Source organism: Vulpes lagopus, chromosome 15 (genome assembly GCF_018345385.1).
Source record: "Vulpes lagopus strain Blue_001 chromosome 15, ASM1834538v1, whole genome shotgun sequence".
NCBI classification, from domain to species: Eukaryota; Metazoa; Chordata; class Mammalia; order Carnivora; family Canidae; genus Vulpes; species Vulpes lagopus.
The window spans coordinates 19,225,274-19,252,055 of NC_054838.1; the positions used below are offsets into that span (position 1 = coordinate 19,225,274).

General features: G+C 39.5%; 2 protein-coding genes across 8 annotated transcripts in view; both read right to left on the bottom strand.

The window, feature by feature from the left end:
- ZNF215 (zinc finger protein 215) overlaps positions 1-6,299 on the bottom strand; it is a 28,667-nt gene extending 22,368 nt beyond the window's left edge. For 3 of the 7 annotated variants that reach the window (XM_041730737.1, XM_041730735.1, XM_041730731.1), the window contains exon 1: positions 6,121-6,299. The gene's annotated coding sequence lies outside the window, so the exon portion shown is untranslated. Of the gene's footprint in view, positions 1-5,262; positions 6,071-6,110 lie in introns of those variants that run through there. The other 4 variants (XM_041730739.1, XM_041730736.1, XM_041730732.1 and 1 more) reach the window with 2 other exon arrangements.
- A 6,919-nt stretch (positions 6,300-13,218) lies between these two features.
- LOC121476495 (olfactory receptor 2D3) lies at positions 13,219-14,184 on the bottom strand. Its single transcript, XM_041730558.1, has one exon. The coding sequence runs from the start codon at positions 14,161-14,163 to the stop codon at positions 13,219-13,221; it is 945 nt and encodes a 314-aa protein (XP_041586492.1). The 5' UTR covers positions 14,164-14,184.
- Positions 14,185-26,782: the final 12,598 nt, after the last annotated feature.

The following is a 26,782-nucleotide window of genomic DNA, read 5'->3' on the forward strand; positions in this document are numbered from 1 at the left end:
GGACAGAAAACACAGCTTACTAGCAGAGTAACTAGCACTGTTCTTCTGTGGGAGTCCTCATAGAGTATAGCCAAATGAAGAGATCCACATTGGTTGTGCAGAAAGCATACTGACTGAAAAGCCTTCCCATAAGAGCCAGTATCTTTTAAAAACTTTAAGAGCAGAGCACTCAGCGTTCCCCCAAAAGCTTGCCCAATTATGAGAGTCATTACATTCAGAGAAGTTCAGATACAGCTTTCTATCCAATTTACAATTCTCCCAGTCTGGATGTAATTCAACTTTCAGGGTTCACTTTTATTACCCATTTCTAAGCCAGTGGTTTTCCGGGGACATTTGGTACCAGGGGAAATCTGACAATGTCTGGAGACAGTTCTGGCTGTCACGACTGGGGGATATTACATGCATCTAGCGAGAGAAGCCCAGGAATCCTGCTAAACATCCTAAAATACACAAGACAATGCTCTAAACATAGACTTATCCAGTCCAAAGTGTCAGTAATTCCAAAGAAAGAAACTCTGCTATAGAGAATATACAGTGACTAAGAGTACATACTTTAGAGTCATACTGACCTGAGGTTAAATCCCAGCTGTACTAGTTACTACATGTATAAACTTAAGCCAATTATTTTACCAAACCTTAGTTTTCTCAACCGTAACATGGATATAACAATACCCATCTGACTGAATTATAGGGATTAAAAGAACACCCATTCACTTCTTGGCAGATAATAAGCACTCAATATCCATTTTGTTGAGAGTTTATCATTATAAGTGGATGTTGAATTTTGTCAAGTGCTTTTTCTGCATCTATTGAAATGATAGGATTTTATTTTTCATTTTCTTAATGTGGTATATCACATGATTGATTTGCAGATATATTTGCAAATCATATATCTGATAAGAGATTAATACCCAAAATATATAAAGAACTCACACAACTTAATAACAAAAAACAATGTTTTAAAGACATAAGATTTGACTATTTTTCCAGAGAAGAGATTTGAATGTTTTTCCAAAGAAGATATGCAGATGGCCAACAGATATATAAAAAGATGTTCAACATCAATAATCATCAAGCATATGCAAATCAAACCACAATAAGGTATCACCCCATAACTGTTAGAATGATTATTATGAAAAAGACAAGACATAACAAGTGTTGCTGAGGGTGTGGAGAAAAGAGAACCCTTGTGCTCTGTTGATGGTGGTGTCACTTGGTGCAATCACTGTGGAAAACAGAATGGAGGATCCTTAAAAAATTAAAATAGAACTACCCTATGATCCAGCAACTCCACTTCTAGGCATCTATCCAAAGAAAATGGAAACACTAATGGGGAAAGATATACACACCCTCAAGTTCATTGCACATTTACAATAGCCAAGATATAAAAACAACATAAGTGTCCATCAAGAGATGAATGGATAAAGATGTTTTATCTACACACACACACTCACAGAAATATTATTCAGCCATAAAAAGAATAAAATCTTACCACTGGCAACAACATGGATGAACTTTGAGGTCATTATGATAAGTGAACTAAAGTCAGAGAAAAAAAATACTGTATGATCTCTCCTATGTGTGTAATCTTACAAAACAAACAAAAAGACAAGCTCAAAAAACAAATTGGTGCTTGCTGGAGGAGAAGGGTGGCAGGTGGGAGAAATGGGTAAAGGCATCAAAGGTTTAGGAAAAAAAAAAAAAAAGCCTGAAGCAATGGGCAAAGTATCAATTTTCAATACTTTCCATTGTGTTTTATTGGAATCATATAACAACCATTAAAAAACCCACACACAGCACTCAATAGACTATTATCTATACATGTATAGGTCTGCTTATTAGCAGATCTTACAGATTGGCCAAAAGTTTGTTCACAAAAGTATTTCCTGACCTCATCTGTTGGCAATGTCTACTTGAAAGACCACTCAACATTCAAATATGGATTAGTAGACAGAGGGAGAGAACAATATATGGAGACCTATGAAAAGACAGTATAGAAGGAAAAATGCACAATGCTCAAAAAAGTCAAAGGAAAAAACATTTTATTTTTATATTTATATTTATGTTTTTTTAAATTTTTATTTATTTATGATAGTCACAGAGAGGGAGAGAGAGAGAGAGAGAGAGGCAGAGACATAGGCAGAGGGAGAAGCAGGCTCCATGCACCGGGAGCCCGACATGGGATTCGATCCCGGGTCTCCAGGATCGCGCCCTGGGCCAAAGGCAGGCGCCAAACCGCTGCGCCACCCAGGGATCCCCAGAAAAAAACATTTTAGAGTGCAACTTTCTGAAGAAAAAAATAGAAGTATGGAAATGAGTGGAATCTGTAAGACTAAAGGCAGAGGAAAATATACAGTAGCACTGTACTCTAGTTGATAAAGTTAATTCCTATGGAGGTATAGGTTAACAATTCTGATACTGCTATACTGAACAATAAGTGGATCGCAGATGATGAGAGGCAGGTTTCTCCATGTTTCAGTAGTTTACAGATAATCAAGGGAAGGAAATAAGAATGACCCAGGCAGTAATGAATTAGAGTTGGAAATATCAATATGAACCTATATTTAGCTTAATACAGGTAAAAGTGGTTGCATACAGAAGTACTTATAGATATTTGTATATACAGGGGTTGGTATACACACATATATTTCCTTGCTCTGTCAGCTGAGTGGACCTAGAAACAAGAACATCCCAGAAGCAACAACACTTAGTTCCCAGATTTCGGTTTTTAATGCAATACAAGGAACCAAGGCTCTATAGAGAAACGGCTTATTCTAGAACTGGAGCAAAAGATATACACTGGAGCATCTTGAAGTATTAGAAACTAAATAAGAGGGCAGCCCGGGTGGCTCAGCAGTTTAGCACTGCCTTCAGCCCAGGGCCTGATCCTGGAGACCCAGGATCAAGTCCCACGTCAGACTCCCTGCATGGAGCCTGCTTCTCCTTCTACCTGTGTCTCTGCCTCTCTCTCTCTCTCTCTCTCTGTGTGTGTGTGTGTGTGTCTCATGAATAAATAAATAAAATCTTAAAAAAAAAAAAAAACTAAATAAGAGCTCAAAAACAAAAACACATGTCCTGGATCATGTCGAATACGTCCAGGAGTCAAGTGAGAGAACTCCCAGGGGCCAAACTGAAACAATATGAGCAATCACCTAAATCATAAAATTAATACTCATAAGCAATATAGATATATATGACTGACTGAATCAATCAATAAATAGGGAAGAATAGACCAATCTCTCATGCAGAAGAATTCCAAATATTTATGTCGATACTCAGCCTTCCAGGAAGTGGAGCATAACTCTGTCTCTTGAGTTTGGGCTCTGCATAGTGAATCCCTTCGGAAGAGTATATATGGAGGAGGGGAAAAGAGTAAATTTATAGTGGAGAAAGCTGAAAAATATTTATCAGCCATGTGATCAAAGTTAATATTAATAATGACAGGTCACGCTGGCAGTATGTACCTTTGAGATGATGTGGTAGAAACAGCACTTTATCTCTGTGATTTTCCCCTCCCAGACCCATAACCCCAGTCTAATTATGAGAAAAATTCTAACAGACAAATGCTAATAGATGGGCTTCCCATACTATACCTGACTAGTACTCCTCAAAACTGTGAAGGTCATTAAAAGCAAGTCTCAGAACTGTCACAGCCAAGAGGAGCCTAAGGACATATGACAACTTAATGTAATGTGGCATCCTGGGTGGGATCCTGGATCAGATAAAGGTCATTAGGTAAAAATCAAAGAAGTATGATTAAAATATGGACTTCAGTTAACATGTCTATATTATTTCACTGACTGCAACAAATGTACTGTACTAATTTGTTACTAATAGGGGAAATGAGTGTGGGGTATGTGGGAATCCTTTGCACTATATTCTCAATTTTTCTGTAAATCTGAAATGATAAAATAAAAATTTTATTTAAGATATTAAAGACACTTGCCTGATGTATTCATATTCAAAGGGATGCATGGTAAATTTGTGGAACAGAATTAGGGAGTCATTTGGTAAAATAAGAGGAGAATAAGATAAATATAAAAATGGATTAAGAGACTGACAACCTTGATTGGAAGGAGTAAAGAACAAAAGGGACACTTCACTGAACCAATGATATGACAGACAAACCTAAAACAGTCTCTCCCGAAATGCTGAGGTAAAGGGAAAACAACATTTTATGGTGTAAAGCAAATTAAAATTATAGAGAAATTTTTTCAACTCAAAGTGATCCATGCATATGGCAAAAAGAAAAATGATCAAAAGCATATGAGAACTTTTATGATGAAAATCAAGTGTTCCACCCCACTCTCATTTCTATGCCCAGGCTTACTACAGAGAGGTGAGTTTTATTTATTTATAAATAAATAGTTTAGTTTAGTTTTCTGTTCATACTTAAGCGTTAGGGTGACTATTCCAGAGGGTCATACCAATTTCTACTTCTGTTGTATCAGTAGATTGGTTTCCTAATGGGCATCTACTCTGGGAGATCTTCCAAAAGCCAAGGATAAACAATACACAGAAATATAATGAATTAAAAAGGACAAATGCATTATACCAGACAAAAATAAAACATTAAATGACCAAAGGTACAATTTATGCTGAAATATGGCGTGCTAAATGTACCAAATAATAGAATTGGAATATATTTATCACATATTCCTCAGAAAACGAAAGATGAAATCAACAATGACATGCTAGAAACAGTAGAGATTATGGCAACTTTCTAAATCCTTAGCAAGATAAACTAAAATTAAGTAACAAGATAGTAGATATGCAAAATGTATTTAAGTGTGATATATAAAACGAGATAGCACTTTTTAAAATAAGATTCTTTTTTAAATTATTTGACAAAGAGAACACACGCAGAAAGAGCACCGGGCAGCCCTGGTGGCTTAGCGGTTTAGCGCTGCCTTCAGCCCAGGGCCTGATCCTGGAGACCCAGGATTGAGTCCCACATCAGGTTCCCTGCATGAAGCCTGCTTCTCCCTCTGCCTGTGTCTCTGCCTCTCTCTCTCTCTCTGCCTCTCACGAATAAATAAATAAAATCTTAAAAAACAAAATCACACATCAGAATCTATAGAGAACAGATCAAGTTCCAGTTAGGCGACGTCGAGGCCTTACATACGTACTTGTTTAAGTACGTAAACAAGAATGAGATGATTAAACAGTCAACCGCAAGTGAGAAAAACAAAAAATATATACTGGGAATATATAGATTAAAAACATAAATTAATAACTCAGTCGGTATCAATATTTACAGACCCTGAAGGTCAGAGATGTTCAGGAGGACCTGCTTGCAGTGAAGATTCCTGAAAAGGAGCAGTTGGACGACAGAAGGTCAGCGTGTGGCTGAGACTGCGAGCAGCCTCGCGCTGTGTAAGCGATGAACACTGGAGCGAGCAAAGTCAAGAAGGGTCAGAGTTTAACCTCTGCAGTGAACGGCCGCCTCTCAGGACGGCGGTGGCAGAAGCGAGGGGGAGCTTCGAGGGCGAGCCAGGCCCACGGACACGGAGGGCGCCACAGGCACAGGCGGCAGGAATCTAGGGCACTGAACCAGGGGCCACAGGTTCAAGGGATTTTCTAGCATCGAGGAAACTCAACAGGTGCCAATTATGCGCAAGGTACTTTCCGTGGGTGGAGAGGGTTGTTTTGTGGAGCAAGTTTAAATTTCAACGAAAGAGCTGACAGGTAGCGGCCTAGGTAAGCCCCTTCGCCTGGCCAGGGCGAGGGGCGCAGAGGGCCCTGTGCACGCGGCGCGTCTGAAACCGAGAAAGACGCCTTGAAGTGTCCGCACTGGCGGCGAGGTCAGGAATGACCGGGAAGAAGGCTGCTGGGACGCAGATTTCCCACCGCGTCTGCAGTCCATGGATCCAGCCCCGTCATCCCCGCCCCGAAGCACCCCCCAGCCACGAGGCCGCAGGCCGCCCCCGCAGCAGGGCAGGAGGCAGCGCCGCACGCGGCTCCCCGGGCTCCGGCGCGCACCCCTCCTCCTGCAGCCCGCGCCTCCCCGCCGCCCGCGCCCCCCGGGGTCCCGCGCACACTGCGGGGCGCGCGCCCCAACCCGCGGACGCGCCGCAGCGGGGCTCCCCGTGCCGCACAGCGCTCCTCACCGCCACCGACCCGGTGGTCCCTGGGCGCGGCTCCCGGCAGGGGCTCCGTTCCGTCCGCCCGGGCGCCAGTGCCAAGCAGCAGGGCACAGCCCGCCCTTCCGCGCCGCCCGGACCCCGCGTGTCCCAGAAGCCCAGGCGCCCCGCCCCCGCCCCCCGGGCGCACGCACGCGCACCAGCCCTGGAAGGAGCCCCCAGCGGCCCCCGCGGCCCCGGTCCACCTGAGAAGACTGGGGCTTCCCCAGACCCCGCCCCTCCCCATCGCCAGGCCCCGCCCCTCCCCATCGCCAGGCCCCGCCCCCATCTCTAGGCCCCGCCCCTCCCCATCTCCAGACCCGCCCTTCCCTAGGCCCCACCCACCCGTAGAAGGCTGTCCAACCAGGGGGCTGGGAGTGGGTGGCAGCAGGCCACAGTGAGGGTGGAGGTCAGGTTGAGGTGCAGGGAGAGCCTGTCGTGCATTCTTAGCTTCCCCCATCCCACCAAATCCTCACCTTCTCCGCGTTACCACCACCCCATTAGCCTGGGACCAAAAAACAGGGCAGAATTTCGAAAATATACTGGGATGTATAAAACATGGAGGTCCCTGATTAATCGATTCACTCAATCATTCATTCTGGTTTCCATCCAAGTAAAAAGTCTGCGGAAGTCTCGTGAATCCAGTTTGGGCTTGTTAAGTACGAGATAACTCTGGGTCATCCAAGAAGCATTATCAAATAGGCAGATGGACCAGGGGTCCGCAGCTTATTGGTGTCTGAGGCCAGAGGTGTAAGCTTTGTGTCTGTTCTGGGTGGATGATCCTTAAAGCTATGGGGGAGGATGACATTGCAGAAAGGAAGAGAAAATGCGTAAACACTAAAAGAAGGTCCTGGCTTGAGGCCCAGGGGAAGACTCAACAGAATCAGTCACAGAGAGCCTCCAGGGAGGGAGCTTTAACTCTAGACCATGAGTTCACCAACGTAAAACAAAAAGGTTGCTAGGAGCTTTTTCTAACCTCCTCTGTGCTCACTACTGTCTTAAGCACATTATACATAGCATCTCACTCATCACCACAATACACTGTAAGGTGGAGATTAGCATCCCCAATTTTTTGCAACTAAAATCTGGCAAAGCTAAGCTCCAAGCTCAGATCACTTCTTACTCAGATCACTGCTGTTCACTCAATGGTATTTTTCAAGATTGTGGGTAGAGTGTGTGCTATGAATTCTTTTTAATGAGGCTGACCTTTATGAAAGTCATAATAACGTAGCCAGGCAAAATTTAAATTTTAACTTGCAAGTATTGCCAGGAAACAGGCTCAAAACCCAGTGAGACCAGGGAAATGGAAGAGGCACAAAGGAGGACAGAGAACGCCCAGCCCTTCTCTCCAACCTCTCATAGATATGAGGTTTCTGACCATGTGCCCTCATGAAACCCTGAAGCCCTGAGTCCGCTATCTAATTGAACAAGATAATTTTTGGTTGCAGTCACTTCACTAAAGGTCCAGATTTTTTTAATGGAACAATCTTGTAAGGTTTCTCTCAATATACGATGTTCATTGTTCAGGTAAAGGACTCTCAAGCTCTCTGGGACTTGATCCTTGAGATGCATGCAATTGATTGCTACAAACTCCATTTCCTTCTAGCATCATGAAAACAAGATCTTCCAATATGAACCCATCTGTATTTATTTAATAAAAAGTACAGGGGCACCTGGGTGGCTCAGTTGATTTAGTATCTTTCTTGGGCTCTGGCTGTGATCCTAGGGGTGGAGAGCCTCTTCCCTCTCTGACTGCCACTCCCCCTGCTTCTGGCCTCTATGTAAAATAAATTAATATAACCTTTTTTAAAAATGGTGAGAAAACTGGACTTGAGCCAATACGTTTCCTACACTCATATTCTTTCAGCAAATGCTTATTGAGAATCTAATTTGTGGCAGATAGTGTACTAGCAGTGCATTATATTAGTAAACACAATCAGAAGAGGACACTATATTTTATAAGATTTTATTTTTTTTGTTTGAGAGAGAGAAAGCATGAAACAGGGGAGGGGGCAAGGATGGAGTGAGAGGAGAGAAGAGGGAGAGGAGAAGCGGTATTTGGTTTCACAGGCCATGTGTAATGGCCATATGTCAGTTTTTGGCTTCTGGTCATTTGGGTTGCCTTTCCACATTTATGGTCTTCTGTGTGTCTTGGGCTAGTTGGAGCCTGTCTCCCTTCTTACAAGCTGAATACATCTGAAATCAGTTTCTTGTTTTCACTGCGGCTATGGTTAGCTTGCAAGGTGGAGTCATGCAGTCTACACTCTGAATTAGCTCTAGTGACATGAAAAAGCAAGAACAAGCCGTCTCTGTTGTTTTTTAAAAATAAACTTTTTTTTAAGATCAGTTTTAGGCATATAGAAACTGAGTACACCCTGAGTGTTCATATGCCACTTTCCCTTATTACTGACATCTTACATTATTATTATTGTATTTATTACAATCAAGGAAATCAACATTGAGGGCGACCCAGGTGGCTCAATGGTTAGGCACCTGCCTTCAGTCCAGGGCCTGATCCTGGAGACCAGGGATCGAGTCCCACATCTGGCTCCCTGCATGGAGCCTGCTTCTCCCTCTGCCTGTGTCTCTGCCTCACTCTCTCTCTCTGTGTCTCTCATGAATAAATGAATAAAATCTTAAAAAAAAAAAAAGAAAATAAACATTGATATCCCATGATTTTAAGATTTCTTCCTTTCTTCTTTCTTTGAGAGAGAGACAGCAGGGGGAAGTGCCTAGGGGGAGGGAGAGAGAGAATCCCAAGCATCCTCCAGGCTGAGTGTGGAGCCCCAAGTGGGGAATAATCCCACCACCTGAACATCTCGAAATCATGACCTGGGCTGAATCCAAGAGTCAGACACCCAAGTGACTTAGCCACCAAGCCCCCTACTGATACAGTATTAACCAAAATTCATACTTCATTTGGATTTCTTTCTTTCCTTTAAAGAGTTGATGTATTCATTTGAGAGAGACAACAGGAGTGTGTGTGTGTGGGGGGGAGGGGTAGAGGGAGAAGCAGACTCCCTACTGAGCAGGGAGGCCCACATGGGGATTGGTCCCAGACCCCTGAGATCATGACCTGAGCCAAAGGCAGACGCTTAACTGACTGGGCCACTCAGGTTCCCCTGATCTTTTCTTTTCTTCTCTTTTCCCTTATATCCCTTTTCTGATCCAGGATCCCACACAGGATGCCATATTACATTTACTGGGCATCTCTCCTTAAGCTCCTCTTGGCTGTGACAGGTTCTCAGACTTGTGTTTTGCTGACCATTCCAGATTTAAAGAGTACTAGTCACATATTTTATAGGAAGATGACCTGTTAGAATTTGTCTGGTGTTCTTCTCATGATTCGACTGAGGTTATGGGTTTAGGGGAGGGAGGTCACAAAGATAAAGTGCTATCTCCATCACATCATCCCAAGAGCACATACTACCCACGTGATCACTATTGCTGTTCACCTGGATCACCTGACTGACCTAGTGTTGGTCAGCACACAATTTTCTTTGTCTTTTTCTTTCAGTGGCAGAGGAAGCACCAAAGGGCCAATTTCCAGCCTCAGTGAAGCAGCAGCTCCAGCAGCAGGGCCTGGGCTGATGGTGTTGGCAGAGCGACGTGCGCCATCTAGTGCTGAGTGGCAGCGAGGCTGTCCTCACACCCATTCTATCTGATTTTGGCCTGTGGTTCTGGCTGCAGGACCAGAATTACCATTCTTTCAATATTTTTCCTTTTAACTTAAATCACTCAGAGTGGGTCTTTCCTACTTGCAATCTAGAACCCTTATCTACATATTATTTTATTATTATTTTGGGGTGTATATAGGAAATATTTTCTTTAGAAGCTTTCTGGCAGATTATTTCTTGTCTCTCTCCATAGCAAGAGAGATAACATGTGTTGAGCGTTTTGTTTGGTTTGTTTTGAGAGAGGTCATAGATTTTATTAGTAGTGTGAAAAAGTCCCAACACCATCTATTTTGATGGAATGAATGGCAGCATAATTCTCTCAGCATTTTGGTTATCCACTGCTGTATAGTAAAACCATCTCAGAACTTAGTGCCTGAAAACTGTAACCATTTTATTTTGCTCAGGATTCTGTGGTTTCAGAATTTGGAGTGGGGATGGCAACTATTGGTAATAGCAATATTAAAAATATGACCATGGTGTGGATGGCTGAGTTCATTGGAAGAATGAAGATCAAGGAATTCTGTGAATGCAGAATCATTGAATATTTTTTTATGTGAAAATTAGAAAACCTAAGATCTATAACAGGAGTAGTGTGTTGGGCAAGTGACAGTGACCTACGGGGTTAAAATCTTCAACGAAAAGGGGAAAGTGACCAAGGAATCTAAAATTTTTTATAAAGTTCACAATTCAACTTTCTCAGCCATACCTTCTTTCTTCTTTCTTCTTCATGGCCAGACTTCTCTAAGTTAATGTCCAAATTTTCAGTTTACATTTCCTTATTTTTCTTCCTGTTGCTTAAACAGTATCATTTAGATCATCATGGGCAGCCTAATCAGCATTTTCACCTATTAGTGTTTTGTCCTTGTCTATAACACAAGTAGCACATGCTGCTTATATCAAAGTTTTCTCTGATCTTCACACCCCAGATTAGAATTTGTCTATTGTGGTCCAGCTCCAGTAAATTTAAAAATAGTAACAAATGCAAAAATGTGTATTGAAACATATAATGTGTCAGCTATTGCTCTGGATAGTTTGGATACAATTAGAGTCAGATGAGAGAAAATGAAAAAGAGCTCATAACGGTTTTTAAATAAATACATGGATGCATGAATGAAAGAAAGAAGAAATTTAGCTACTAGATATTACTTCACTGGGGAGGTCTTCTACAGCAGAGTCAGTAGTTCCTGACTCCTGACATCTGTTGTTCCTGGACTCATATCCATGGTAACTGTAGAAAAAATTTACAGTTACATTGAATCCCCTCTAAACATGTGACTGATTAAAAGCTTGGGGAAAATAGGCAGGTGGCTGTCAGGCAGATTGTTTGTACTAAGCATTCATGAAACCTAAAGTGGAATGCAGAAGGACCATGCTAAAGAAGTTGAGTTACACTAAGATGTGGTTCTAGGCATCTAAGCCCATGGAAGGGTCAGCCTCAGGTTTGCAAATTCCAATTTCTAAAATCCTAAATTCTCTTTTGCTTTTGGAAGAGGGATTCAATGGATAAAATGAGCTCATTCAAAGGAGGATGACCGGAATGAATACAGGACAGGGTGCCTGAGCATGTTAGATATAGGAACTTTAAAGAAACAAGTGAGTGGTTGGCTGTGAGAATTGAATTTGGGCCAATACAGAAACTGACTTCAGAGGGTCATGGAATAGGAAAATGAAATTTTCCTATAGGACTAAAGGACTCAAACTAGAGAACGTGAGTTCAAGATACAGGAACATTGATTTTGACTTACCGTAGGAAGATCTTTGTAAAAGCAAAAAAGTATCGATAGTTGACCCTTGAACAATGCAGATTTGGACTGCATGGGTCCACTTATACATGTTTTTTTTTAATATAGTACAGTACTGTGAATGTATTTTCTCCTATGATATTCTTTATAACATTTTCTTTTCTCTAGCTTACTTTATTGTATGAATACAGTATATAATACACATACAAAATATGTGTTAACCGACTGCTCATTTTATTGGTAAGGTTTCCAGTGAACAATGCTATTAGCAGCTAAGTTTTAGGGGATTCAAAAGTTGTTACATGGATTTTCCAATATGCAGTGTTTGGCACATGTTGTTTGATTGTCAGCTGTATAAATGAAAGGGGATGATCCAAGATAGTAGAGAGGTATATAATCTTTTTTTTTTTTTGAGAGGTATATAATCTTAAGCAAATGCTGGATAATCACTCAATAGAAATATTATGGACTGGTTTAAGCCTCAGAACTTTGTTTCAGTTAAATGTTAAATTTCCTTTTTACCCTATAGTTTGTGTTTGCATGAAATTTGGGATATCAAGATTAAAAAAACTGTTGTGTTTGAAGTTTTCAGGAGAAAATATCATGAACTGGGAAGTATTTTGCCCTTGGTGGCATTTTACAAGATGAAATACTTTGAGTCATGAATGATCCCATATTAAAGACTCTTCCAGATATATTGGTTGTTTCTATCAGAGCCTAATCCTAGATTTGTATGAGTGGGACATCTAAACCGGAAATGTCTTTGGTGTTAGAATCATGTATGCCAGTCATATTAGATGTTATATCAAAATAATTCAGTTTAAGCCTTAGATTCAGTTGTATCATGTTGAAAAAATATCCACATTAGCGGAATTAACCCACAAATTCCAAAATAGCACTTGTGTTTTATAATCAGGAAAACGTAAACTTTTTATCCTTTTATTTCTCTCCTCTGTGTTCTAGCTCAGTGTGCATATTCATGGTTTTTAGAACATGTCTTCACTTTTATGCTTCTTCAATTATTTCATAACTGTCTACTAAAATCCTGTACCTCTTATAAGAATGTTACCAGAGTAACATAGTGGCTCACCAGTTGAGCATCTGATTCTTTTTTTTTAAGGTTTTATTTATTTATTCATGAGAGGCAGAGAGACAGAGAGGCAGAGACACAGGCAGAGGGAGAAGCAGGCTCCATGCAGGGAGCCTGATGTGGGACTCGATCCCAGGACTCCAGGATCACTCCCTGGGCCAAAGGCAGCCGCTAAACCACTGAGCCACCCAGGGATCCCAAGCATCTGATTCTTGATTTTGGTTCAGGTCATGATTTCAGTGTCATGAGATGGAGCCCTCAATCAGCTCTATGCTAGGGATGGAGCCTGCTTAAACATTCTCTTTCTCTCTCCCTCTTCGCCTTGTGCTACCTGTTCATCCACACTCTCCATTTAATTAATTAATTAATTAGGGCCTCCTCAGTGACTCAATCGGTTCAGCAGCTGACTTCAGCTCAGATCATGATCTCAGGATCTTGGGATGGTACCCCTCCTAGGCTATCCACTGAACAGGGTGTCTGCTTGTCCCTCTCCCTCTCCTACTGCCATTCCACCAGCTCCTACTCTCTTTCTCTCTCAAAAACTAATACTAAACTAAGCTAAACAAATATAAAAGTCAAACCCTAGATCACCGCTGTTGAGAAAAGGACTTTCTTCCAGCTAGTTTTCTGAAAGCCCCTTTAACATCCTTGTTTCTCAGGCTATAAATTATGGGGTTCAACATTGGAGTCACCACTGTATAGAACACAGAGATCATTTTATCCTGCTCTTTTGTGGTCTTGGAGTTTGGCCGCATGTAGGCAAATATGCCTGAGCCATAGAACAGGACAACAACAATGAGATGGGAGCCACAGGTAGAGAAAGCCTTGAGCCTCCCCTCCCCAGACTGCATCTGGATCACAGTGGAGATAATATTCCAGTAGGAGACCAGAATCAGGCAGACAGGAGCTAAGAGGATGACCACGCCCATTGCAAAGATGGCCATTTCTGTGCTGTAAGTATCTGCTGAAGCCAGCTTAAGGAGGGCAGGAGGTTCACAAAAGTAGTGATTAATAATCTTCTGTCCTTGATAGGGTAGTTGGAAAGTAAAGGTGGTATCCACCAGAGACACGAGTGCTCCACTGGCCCAGGATCCAATGGCCAACTGGAGACACACCTGTTGGGTCATGATGCTAGAGTAGTGCAGGGGCTTGCAGACAGCCACGTACCGGTCATAAGACATCACAGCCAGCAGTGCACACTCTGTACACCCAGCCAGAAGGAAGACAATTATTTGTGCCATACACCCAAGAAAAGAAATCGTTTTCCTCTTTACCAGGAAATGGACCAACACCTGAGGGACGATGCTAGTAGAGAAACAGAGATCTGCGAAAGAGAGGTTTCTAAGAAAAAAGTACATGGGAGTGTGAAGTCGAGAGTCCATGAAGATGAGAATGATGATGAGCAGGTTCCCAAGCACAGTCAAAAGATAAATGATGAGAAAAAGAACAAACAGCAGGATCTGGGTCTGCAAGTCCTGTGAAAGGCCCAGGAAAATAAACTCAGCCACAGAGGTTTGGTTTTCCTCTCCCATTGAGATTTATGCCTGTTTACCTGTTTGCACAAATAAAAAGAACAACCTTTTGGTTTGTAACATCAAGTCTTGTAGAAGAGTCTTATTTAAAGCTCATATTATAATCAAATTGGATATTTCTAGCTTTTTGCTACTGAAGTCATTCTAATTAATACTAAATATTAATTCTGATTACTTGGTTGTAATTTCAACCCATTTCAATTTTTTTCCAAATATCCTCTTCCCAGTGCCATTTATCTATATTATGACACCGTTAAAGCCTTCCTGGCTAGCTCTCATATGAGGATTTGGGATTTGAATGGATTTTATTAAATGGCTATACACATATTCCTACAAAATTACTGTGTTTACTGTTGGCACTATTGCCATGTACAATCCTGCACCACTAACTATTCAAAATACTACACGTTTAATTATAACATATGCTTGAAAATGTGAAACAGCTTTCAGGCATCAAACTTAATTTGACTTCTTAAAAAAACAGCAATTTTTTCTTGGCTTAGAAATAGAGGCTTGGGCAGCCCAAATGGCTCAGCGGTTTAGTGCTGCCTCAGCCCAGGGTGTGATTCTGGGGACCCGGGATCGAGTTCCATGTCAGGCTCCCTGCATGGAGCCTGCTTCTCCCTCTGCCGGTGTCTCTGCTTCTTTCTCTCTCTCTTTCTGTGTCTCTCATGAATAAAAAAAATAAAATCTTTAAAAAAACAGAAATAGAGGCTTATCACTTAATATACCAAGTATTGTTCTTTTTGGATTAAAGAATAAAATGCTAAAAGTAAAAGTAAAAAACCAGGAAAAACAAGTCAAAATTCTTGTGATATCTGGACAGGATCAGACTGACACAAAAGCCAAGAGACCATGAGGAAAACATGCAGAAGTTACAACATAAAATGAAAGGCTTTTGTGCGATAATAATATCATGAATAAATTTAAGATGAACTACATACTGACGAAAATACTTAAAGATGTCAGATCAGAGGTAATGTCTTTAATACACTAAGATTACACATAAAACACCATGAAAATTGTTAAGTCCAAAAAATAATGAGCTAAGAACATGAACAGACTACTTACAAAGATGAAATGCAGGAAGAAGGGGAACTGAGTGGAAAATATTAGAAAGGAAGACAAAACATGAGAGACTCCTAATTCTGGAAAACAAAGGGGTGCTGAATGGGAGGTGGATGGGGGGATGGGGTAGCTGGGTGATGGGCACTGAGGAGGGCACTTGATGGGATGACCACTGGGTGTTACAGCATATGTTGGCAAATTGAATTTAAATTAAAAAACAAACAAAAAAAAGATGCAATGCAATTAGTTACTAAATATAAGAATACTTGATATTATTACAAGTAATTAAGTACAACAATGAAGGATACATTTTTCACCTTGGAAATTAGCTAAGATTTTAACAAAACAACCACATCACAAAATAGTAACTTGGATTTTATTTAAAACTTAACACATGACAAGCATGGAGGGTTTTAAAAGTACATTGTCTCAATGACATTATAAGGTAGACATTATTAATCTTAGTTTGCAGATGAAAAAACTGAGGCATACAAAAGTTTAGCTACTTTCCCCAAATTACACAATTAATAAACAGCAGGATTCATTAAGTGTAAAGTGAAGGTTTACAAAAAAAGACTTTTGTGTACAATGCAAGAGGGTAGAAAAAGTAGTCCAATCTGTCTGGAAAATAATTTTGTCAAATATATTAAAAACTTTAAATATTTGTATGCCTTGACCGACTTCTCAATAGGATGGGGGGAGGGAAAGATTTCCTTTTTACTGGTCTTTTCTTCCATGAAGAAGAATCTGATTTGTGACATTCTAGGATGTTGCTTGGTCCCTATTTACTACCGGCTAGGGTTACTGTGCTTTAAAAGGTCATGCATGTTCTATTTCCTCACTTCTTCATGGAACTGGACTAATAAATTGGACCAAGTCACACTAAACTGTAAGAAAGTTTGAAGATTTTGAAAGACTTTAGACCAAGTGCCCCAACCCAGGCTTACCAGAGTTCTGAACTAGAGTGACATTTGGGACTAGCACAACTAATACAAAGCAGCCTGTTATTTTTCATATTTCTTGTTTCTTTTGTAGGACTCTAAGGAGAGGAATGACCAGGATTAGAATATTAGGAGTTTTTGAGTCCCTAGGCCTAATATCATATAATATCCTCAAATATTATGCCAATTTCTAAATCCAATTATAGGAATCTGTTCAAAATAAATAAACTCCAGAAAAATATTCACAAGAAAATATGTTTATCTTGTTACATAATAATGGTTAAAAATGGACAGATACACAAATGGAATATAATAAAGAACTCAGAAATAAACCCTTACAAGGTTGGGTTTTTGTGGCAAGGGTGCCAAGGATACACAATGAGGAAAAGACGGTCTCTCCAATAAATAGTGTTGGGAAAACTGGATATCCACATGCAAAACAAAGGAATTAGGCCCTTATCTCACATCATATACAAAAATCAACCCAAAATGGATTAAAAGGATGTAAGATATGACACCATATAACTAAAACATATGTTTACATATGTCTGGGGGTATTGGAGTAAAGAATGGGTCCAAGCTGAAGCGACCATCAACTTAATATAGGCCTCTTTATGCAGAATATGCTATTTACAAATGAAATGGTGACCACAAATCAAAAACCAGTAATAGATATGCAAAGATTAAAGAGAAAGGAATCTGAGTATATCACTAAAGATAGCCAATAAACCTTCTCTCTTTGAAAGAGAGCAAGAGAAGAAAGGATCAGAGAAAAACTACAAAACCCACAAAACAAGTAACAAAATGGCCATAAATACATATCTCTCAATAACTACTTTGAATGTAAATGGAGAAATGCTCCAATAAAAAGACACAGGGTGACAGAATGGATAAAAAACAAGACCCATCTATATGCTTTCTACTAGAGACTCACTTCAGACCTAAAGACACATGCAGATTGAAAGTGAACTGATAGCAAAAATTTATCAGGACACCTGGGTGGCTCAGCAGTTGAGCACCTGCTTTGGCCCAGGGCTTGATCCTGGAGTTCTGGATCCAGACCCACATCCGGCTCCCTGCATGGAGCCTCCTTCTCCCTCTGCCTATGTCTCTGCCTCTCTCTCTCTCTCTGTGTCTCTCGTGAATAAATAAATAAAAACTTTTTAAAAATTAAAAAAAAAGAAAAACATCTATCATGCAGATAGAAGTGCAAAGCAAGCCGGAAGCAATACTTCTATCAGACAAAATGGGCTTAAAAACAAAGAGTGTAACAAGAGACCAAGAAGGATAGATAGATCATTGGATAGATCATCCAAACACAAAAGCAACAAGGAAATAGTGCCTTTCAATGACATATTGAACCAGATAGATCTAACTGATATATTCAGAATCCATCCTAAAACAGAAAAATACACATTCTTTTCAAGTGCAGATGAAACAATCTCCAGAAGAGATCACACATGAGTCCACAAAATTTAAGAAATTAAAAAAAAACAAACAAACAAACAGTGAAGTCACACCATGCATGTTTCCATCCACAATACTATGACTGGAAATCAAACAAAAGAAGATATCTGGAAAGAACACAAATACATGGAAGCTAAATACCATGCTATTAAACAATGAATGGGTGAACCAAGAAATCAGATTGGAAATAGAGGTTCTGGGTACCTCAGTCAGTTGAACATCTGACTCTTGATTTCAGTCCAGGTCATGATCTAGGGTAGTGATTGAGCCCCATGTTGGGCTCCATGTGAGCATGGAGCTGGCTTAAGATTCCCTTCCTCTACCTCTGCCCTACCCTCCCCAGCTCATTTGTGTGCATGATCCTGATAGAAAGAAAGAAAGAAAGAAAGAAAGAAAGAAAGAAAGAAAGAGAAAGAAGAAAGAAAGAAAGAAAGAAAAGAAAAGAAAAGAAAAGAAAAAGAAAGAAAAGAATAGAATATGAAAATATTTCCTCAAAGAGGAAATACAAAAACACATGGAGACCATCGAAAATGAAAACACAATGGTCATAAATATTTGGGATGCAGCAAAAGCTTTTCCAAGAGGAACGTTTATAGCAATATAGTCCTACCTCAAGAAGCAAGAAAAATATCAATAAACAACCTAATCTTACACCTAATGGAGCTAGAAGAAGAAGAGCATCAAATGAAGTTTAAAGCCAGCTGAAGAAGGGAAATAACAAATATTAGAATGGAAATAAATGACAGAGAAACTAAAAAAAACCAATAGAACAGATCAATGAAACCAGGAGCTGGTTCTTTGAAAAAAATTTAAAATTGATGACCCCTAGCCAGACTTAGGAAAAGGAAAGGAGAAAAGACCCAAATAAATAGAATTACAACTGAGAGAGGAGAAATAACAAATAGCACCACAGAAATACAAATAATCATATCCAGCAAGTTCCACAACCTCAAAGAAATGGAAAACTTCCTCGATACATATAACCTCCTAAAACTGAAGCAGGAATAAATTGAAAATTTGAACAGATTGCTTACCAGCAATAACGTTGAATCAGTAATCAAAAAGCTCCCAACAACAAAAGTCCAGGACCAGATGGTTTCATAGGTGAATGAAATTAAACATTTAAAGAAGAGTTAATATACCTATTCTCAAAGTATTGCAAAAAATAGAAGAGAAAGAACAGCATCCAAATTGATTCTATGAGGCCACCAGTACAGATAAAGACACTATAAAGAGAGAGAGAGAGAGAGAGACACAGAGACAGAAAGAGAGACAGAGAGAGACAGAGAGACAGAGGAAGGGAGGGGGAACTACAGGGCAGTATCTCTCCGATGAACATCGATGCACAAATCCTCAATAAAATACTAGCAAACTGAATCCAACAATATATTTAAAAATATTTCACTATGATCAATCAACATGATACATAACATCAACATAAGAAAGAATAAAACCCATAAGATTGTTTCAATGCAGAAAAAAACATTTGACAAAATACAACAACCATTCAAAATAAAAGCCCTCAACAAAGTAGGTGTGGAGGGAATATATCCATATCATAAGGGCCTTACATGAAAAACTCACAGCTAACATCATACTCGATAGTCAAAAACTGACAGATTTCCCCCGAAGATCAGGAACAAGACAAGTATGTCCATTCTTACCACTTTTATTCAACATAATACTGGAAGTCCTAGCCCTACAGAAATCAGACAAGAAAAGAAATAAAGGGCACTCAAATTGGTAAGGAAGTAGTAAAACTTTCACTATTTGCAGACGACACAATACCACATATAGATTACCCTTTACACTCCACCCAAACACTGCTAGAACTGATGAACGAATGTAGAAAGGTAACAGGATACAAAGCCAATCTACAGAATTCTGTTAAATTTCTACATGTAATAATTGAAGCAGCAGAAAGAGAAATTAAGAAAACAATCCTATTTACAACTTCACCAAGAAGAACAAGATAACTAGGAATTAACCAAGGGGGTGAAAGACCTGTACTCAGAAAACTATAAAACATTGATGAAAGAAAGTGAATATGACACAAATGGAAAAATATTCCATGCTCATGGATTGCAATAACAAATCCTTAAAATATCCATACTACCCAAAACAACCTACAGATTAAACACAATCCTTATAACAACAGCATTTTCCACAGAACTGATTCAAATAATGCTAAAAATCTCTATGGAACCACACAAGAACCTGAAGAGCCAAAGCAATCCTGAGAAAGAAGAAAAACTGCAGGTACCACAGTCCCAGATTTCTCGATACACTGCAAAGGTCTAGTAATCAAAACAATATAGCATTGGCACAACAACAGACACAGAGATGTAGAGAGTAGAACAGAGAGCCCAGACATAAACCAATCATTATATGGTGGATTAATCTTTGACCAAAGAGGCAAAAACATGCAATGAGAAACAGACAGTCTTTTCACAAATATGCTGGGAAAATTGGACAGCTACATGTAAAAGAATGAAACCAGACCACTTTCTTATACCATATGCAAAAAGAAACTCAAAATGAGTTAAGGATATAAATGTGAGACCTGAAATCATAAAAATCCTAGAAGAGAGCACAGGCAGTGATTTTTCTGTCTTTGACTATAGCAACATCTTTCTAGAAATGTCTCCTGAGGCAAGGGAAAGAAAAGCAACAAACTATTGGCATGACTTCAAAATAAAAATCTTCTGCACAACAAAGGAAAGAATCAACAAAACTAAAAGAAAACTTACCGAATGGAAGAAGATATTTGCAAATGACATATCCAATAAAGAGATCGTATCCAAATATATAAAGAATTTGTACAACTAAACACCATAAACACAAATACTTCAATAAAAAATAAGCAGAAGACATGGACAGACATTCCCCCAAAGAAGACATACAGATGGCAGACAGACACATGAAAAGATGCTCAATGTCGCTACTCATCAGGGGAATACAAGCAAACCCACAATGAGATATCCCCTCACACCTGTTAGAATGGCTAAAATAAAAATCACAAGAAAAAACAAGTGTTGGGGAGGATGTGGGGAAAAAGAATCCGTCATGCTCTGCTCTAGGAATGCAAACTTGTGCAGCCACTGTGGAAAATAGTATGGAGGTGATTCAAAAAATTAAAATTAGAATTCTCATATAATCCAATAATTCCACTACAAAGTATATACCCAAAGAATGCAAAAACACTAATTTGAAAAGATACATGCTCCCCTATGTTTATTGCAGCATTATTTACAATAGTCAAGTTATGGAAGCAGCCCAAATGCCCATCAAGAGATAAATGGAAAATAGGAAGTGGCATATATACAGAGTGGAATATTAGTCATACAAAAGAATGATCTTGCCATTTGCAACAACATGGATGGATCTAGAGAGTATAATACTAAGTGAAATAATTCAGAGAAAGACAAATAGCATATAATTTTGCTCATATGTGGAATTTAAGAAAAACTACACAAAGAAAAAAGAAACGAAAAAATAGACTCAATTATAGAGAACTAGTGGTTACAAAAGGAGGGTAAGTGGGGGGATGGAGGAAGTAGTGAAGGGGATTAAGAATACCCTTATCATGATGAACACTGAGTAATAAACAGAATTGTTGAATCACTATATATTTTTAAAAGATTTTACTTATTTATTCATGAGAGACACACAGAGAAAGGTAGAGACATAGGCAGAGGGGAAACAGGTTCCACGCAGGGAGCTGGACATGGGACTTGAACCCGGACCCTGGGATCACACCCAGAGCCAAAGGAAGATGCTCAACCACTGAGCCACCCATGCATCCCAAGTCACTATATTTTATACTTGAAACTAATATAACACTGGATGTTAATTATACTGGAATTAAAATTAAGAATAAATAAAAGCCTATAGGATACCACAGTATTCCAAAAGAATAAAGCTTCATGATCAAGTGAATTTTTACCATGAATGCACAGATGAACTGATTATTAGGAACTTTATTAAAACATTTCTTCATATTAACAGATCAAAATGAGGATAAAATAATGTCAGTAGATGCTGTAAAAGGCATTGAATAAAGTTTACTTTCATTAGTAATGAACATTCTATGTAAAAAATGAGCTTAGGTGTATATCATTTTATTTTATGTTATTTAAAGATTTTATTTATTGGGACACCTGGGTGGATCAATGGTTGAGCATCTGCCTTTGGCTCAGGGCATGATCCCGGGACCTGGGATCGAGTTCCGCATTGGGCTCCTTGCATGGAGCCTGCTTCTCCCTCTTTCTGTCTCTACTTCTCTGTGTCTCTCATGAATGAATAAATAAAATCTTTTAAAAAATAAAGATTTTATTTATCTATTTGACAGAGAATGTGCACAAGCATAAGGAGGGGGAGTGGATGAGAGAGAGGGAGGAGGAGGCTCCCCATGGAGTGGAGCATGACTTGGGCCATATCCCATGACCCCAAGATCATGACCTGAGCCAAATGCAGATGCTCAAACAACTGAGCCACACAGCTCCCTGGTATACTTCATTTTAGAAGGAATTTGAATATGCATCCTTTTATGGTATTACACATTATTTGAAATCAAAGGCTCAGTCATACTCAACAGTGAAATATTAGAAACATTTACATTACATTCTGAGTTCAGAAAAGGTATCTGTTTGCAAAGAGTTAGTTAATGCAATAGAAATTAGAAATAGAAACTAGAATGAAGAGATCTAATTATCGGAAAGGAAGGAAATGGTAACTTTATTATTTGTAAATGAATATTATTTTTTGTCTGGAAAACTAAAATCTACTGAAAAGTGATTAAAAACAATAAGAAATCTGTAAACAAATGAGTGTTATATGCGCTTTTTCTATATACTGAGAACTAATTAGAGAATTTATTAAATGTAGTTATAGTTGGGACACCTGGGTGGCTCAGCGGTTGTGCATCTGCCTTTGGCTCAGGGCATGATCCCAGGTCCTGGGATCAAGTACCACATTTGGGGTCCCTACAGGGAGCATGCTTCTCCCTCTGTCTATATCCCTGCCTCTCTCTGTGTGTCTCTTATGAGTAAATAAAGTCATAAAAAAATAAATGTAGTTAAAGTTCATAACAGCGCACTCTCTCAAATGTTCAGTTGTGATGTTAACAGAATATGATCGAAACCAATGCAAGGGAAATATTATACTCCAGTGAGAATCATAGACATCAACATGAATACAAGGAGAAACACACCTAATTCCCAGATGGGAAATTAAAATATTATAAAGATATCAGTTCTTCCTTCCTTGATTCTCACACATTAGTGTTCTTCATAATTCTCTCTGTGAGAGTTTGTCAAAAAGAAATATTTCTGGGCTCTGAAGATTTTCGGTAGGTTGGTGGTGGAACAAAAATCCCGCCTTTCTAACAAGTATTTTTGGTGATTTTGATGTGATTATTTCATGCACCATCTTTTGAGAAACACTCCCCAGAAACATGCTAAAATCAAATGCAATTATATAAAATCAAATGCAAAATCCACAAGCATCCTGATGGGAAATTAAGATAATTCTGAAGTTTATCCAGAAGAATACATGTGAAAATATTCACAGTAAATATCTGAAAAAACGAAACTGAAAAGCACTGTGGTAGGGTGAGGTTAGAAGATTTAACCTACCTGATACTAAGATACACAATTAAATCTGATTAATTTATATGTATTGTATTAGCCCAAGCACAAACATCTCAATGAAATAAAGTAGTGAAGAATCAAAATCAAGAATATACGGACATGTTTGTCCTTCTCTGATTGACTTATTTTACTCAGCATATGGTCTCATTCATTTGGGGAATATAAAAAATAGTGAAAGGGAATAAAGGGGAAAGGAGAAAAAAGGAGTGCGAAATATCAGAAAGGGAGACAGAACATGAAAGATTCCTAACTCTGGGAAACGAACTAGGAGTGGTGGAAGGGGAGGTGGGCGGGGGGGTGGGGGTGACTGGGTGATGGGCACTGAAGGGAGCACTTGATGGGATGAGCACGGGGTGTTATTCTAGATGTTGGCAAATTGAACACCAATAAAAAACAAATTTATATATAAAAAAAGAATACAAGGACATGAATGATACAAGCGTCATCTAAATTAACAGAGAAAGGTGTACGTATTACTTAAAAACGGTGTTAGGATATCTGGGTATCTGTTTGGAAACAAAACACTCTCACAACAATTCTTATTTCCCCCCCAAATACACACAGATTAAATATCTCAGTGTAAGAAAAAACAAAACCAAAGACACCATACTATTACCAGTAGAAAATGTAAGTGAGTACTTTCTGTGGGAAAAGACCTACTAAGGATGCCATGAAAACCATAACCATTAAGTTAGGGGGGGTATAGTCTATTATAAAACAAGGTAAAAATAAGTGGTTAAGTAAAGAACATACACAGTTAACATATAAACACCAAGTAGGAAACTACTTGGTAGTAGTAGGATATCAAAGAGCTTTTAAGCTTTTAAAAAGAGTAAAAAGAATACCAATGAAAATGATGCAAACAGGATGTTACACAGCCAATTTACAGAAGAAATACAAATGCCCAACCTGTGTAAAGAATGTTCATCTTCACTTAGAGAAACAGAAAATAAATAATACTGTTCCTTTCACAGTAGGTTAGCAAAGGTGAAATAGATTGAAATCATTCACTGTACTTTTGAGAATGGGGCAAGCAGATATGAAAAATGTACACATGTAGCCTTTATAAAATCTCTCTGGAAGGTGATTTGAAAATATTAAAAATTTACAAAATGGAACTGCCTTTTGTTTCTGAACAATGCTATTTTTGGGACCTTACATTTTGGAAATAATTATAGGTATGTATGAAACTTTGCTTCAAAGGATATTCACATATAGGATTATTTCCAGAATAAAACAACTTACAGTCTAGCAGTAAGTGATGTGCTAAATAAATTCTTGTTTTCCTGTATAATATAATCTATACCATATAGAGAAATGGGTAACAGTACAGATGTGTCATCCTACAGACACAGGTTGAATCCTTTCCCCCTATTTCTTAGCTCTGTGGCTTTGGCCAGTTGATTTAGCTCCTTTATGCCTGTTGCTTAGTGTGAATTGGACATAACACCACAAAGAATTGGGTATAACACCACACATTTATAGCATGGATGTACAGATTAAGTTGAGAACCTAATGGAAAGTAGTTTGCACAACGTCTGACAGCTACATTGAAAGAAATGGCCACTGTGATCATGATGCACTAACCTTAAGCCATTAAGGTTAGTAGACCTATGTCTACTAACACATAAGTAGACCTATATTTTCTTTAGAAAGATGTTGCTCACACTGTTGAGTTTAAGAAGTAGGTTGTGGGATCCCTGGGTGGCTCAGAGGTTTAGTGCCTGCCTTCCGTCCAGGGCATGATCCTGGAGTCCTGGGATGGAGTCCCATGTCACGCTCCCAGCATGGAGCCTCTTCTCCCTCTGCCTGTGTCTCTTCCTCTCTCTCTCTCTCTCACTCTGTGTCTTTCATGAAAAAATAAATAGAAAAAATAAAAAGTAGGTTGTGAAAATAACATGTATGGGTATAAACCTAACCTATGTGGTGTGTGTATCTGCATGTGTATGCGCATATGCAGGTTGTGTATGTTTCTGTCCCTCTAAAGAGAATTCCATTAAATAATACCCTTACTACCTCAGTGATAAACTTTTTAAAAAAGATTTTATTTATTTATTCATGAGAGACACAGGGAGAGGGGCAGAGACATAGGCAGAGGGAGAAGCAGGCTCCTCACAGGGAGCCGGATGGGGGACTCGATCCCGGGATTCCATGATCACATCCTAGGCGGAGGCATACGCTCAACCACTGAGCTACCCAGGTGCCCCTCAGTGATAAACTCTTAACCCACAACAAAAACTTAGCATCCAGGTAAACACTGTACAGCATATTTGAAGACTGATTCTCTATCCCTTAAAGGTAGGATTTTTAGGTTGACATACATATGTGTATACGTGGATAGGGAAGCTGTCCAAACAGGAGAGTAATAAAACTTGGGGAAAAGGAAGTGAATAAGATGAAACGTAGTATCTTTTATATTCTAAAGGCAGCCAAGGATAATTATTTTCCATAGTCTAAAGATTTCATTTAACTTTGTTCAATTTGCTAACTAATTAAATAATGATGTTATGTTATTGAATTTGTAGGAAAAATGAGGAGGAAAGAATCGGAGTGGGAAAATACAATGAAGAGAATAGAAGTTAGATGAAATCAGGGAACAGAAGCTTAATTTAGAAACAGGATAGGGATCCCTGGGTGGCGCAGCGGTTTGGCGCCTGCCTTTGGCCCAGGGCGCGATCCTGGGGAACCGGATCGAGTCCCGCGTCGGGCTCCCGGTGCATGGAGCCTGCTTCTCCCTCTGCCTGTGTCTCTGCTTCTCTCTCTCTCTCTCTCTCTGTGACTATCATAAATAAATTTAAAAAAATTAAAAAAAAAGGAACTTAGAGGATAGAATCTGGAGATGTGTAGAAAAAACAGAAGGAAGAAATACAGGAAGAGATTTGAAAGTATGGCTCTGTTCCCAAATCGAAGGGATAGGGAATGCATCCTCCATCCTCTGAGGCCCTAGTAATATTGTCACTAGTATGGCCTTTCCAGACATCTTCTCTTAGGGACTGTGTCTCACACACTCACATTCCGCACACGGCATTATTCCTTGTCACATACACACCACATGGTACGTATACTTACTCTCAGCTTCACAATATCTTATATAAACACACAGACATCCATCACCACAGATACACTCACTGAAGTATTTCATACTCTAATTTGCATACCCTCATGGCCACCATATCTTTCAGAACAAGCAAAGATGTCCCAGAGTGGGTACTGAGCCAACTGGATACTGACCAAGGCTGGGTGTTGTGGGCACCCACATGCCTGACCTTATGTGAAGGATACCACACTATGGGATGCTTGCGCGAGGGCACCTGTAGTGGGCGCCAGTATCCTCTTCAGGGCTAGAAGGCCAGCACTGCCTGTAACTGCACTCACACCACTGTCTGCCCTAACTCACCAGGAGCTTGGAGGCAGCAGTGCTGCCTTCCTAGAACGCTGTACCACGCAGTCCTGATTCCTTCACATCTCCTAGACCCGGAGAAGACGCAAGAG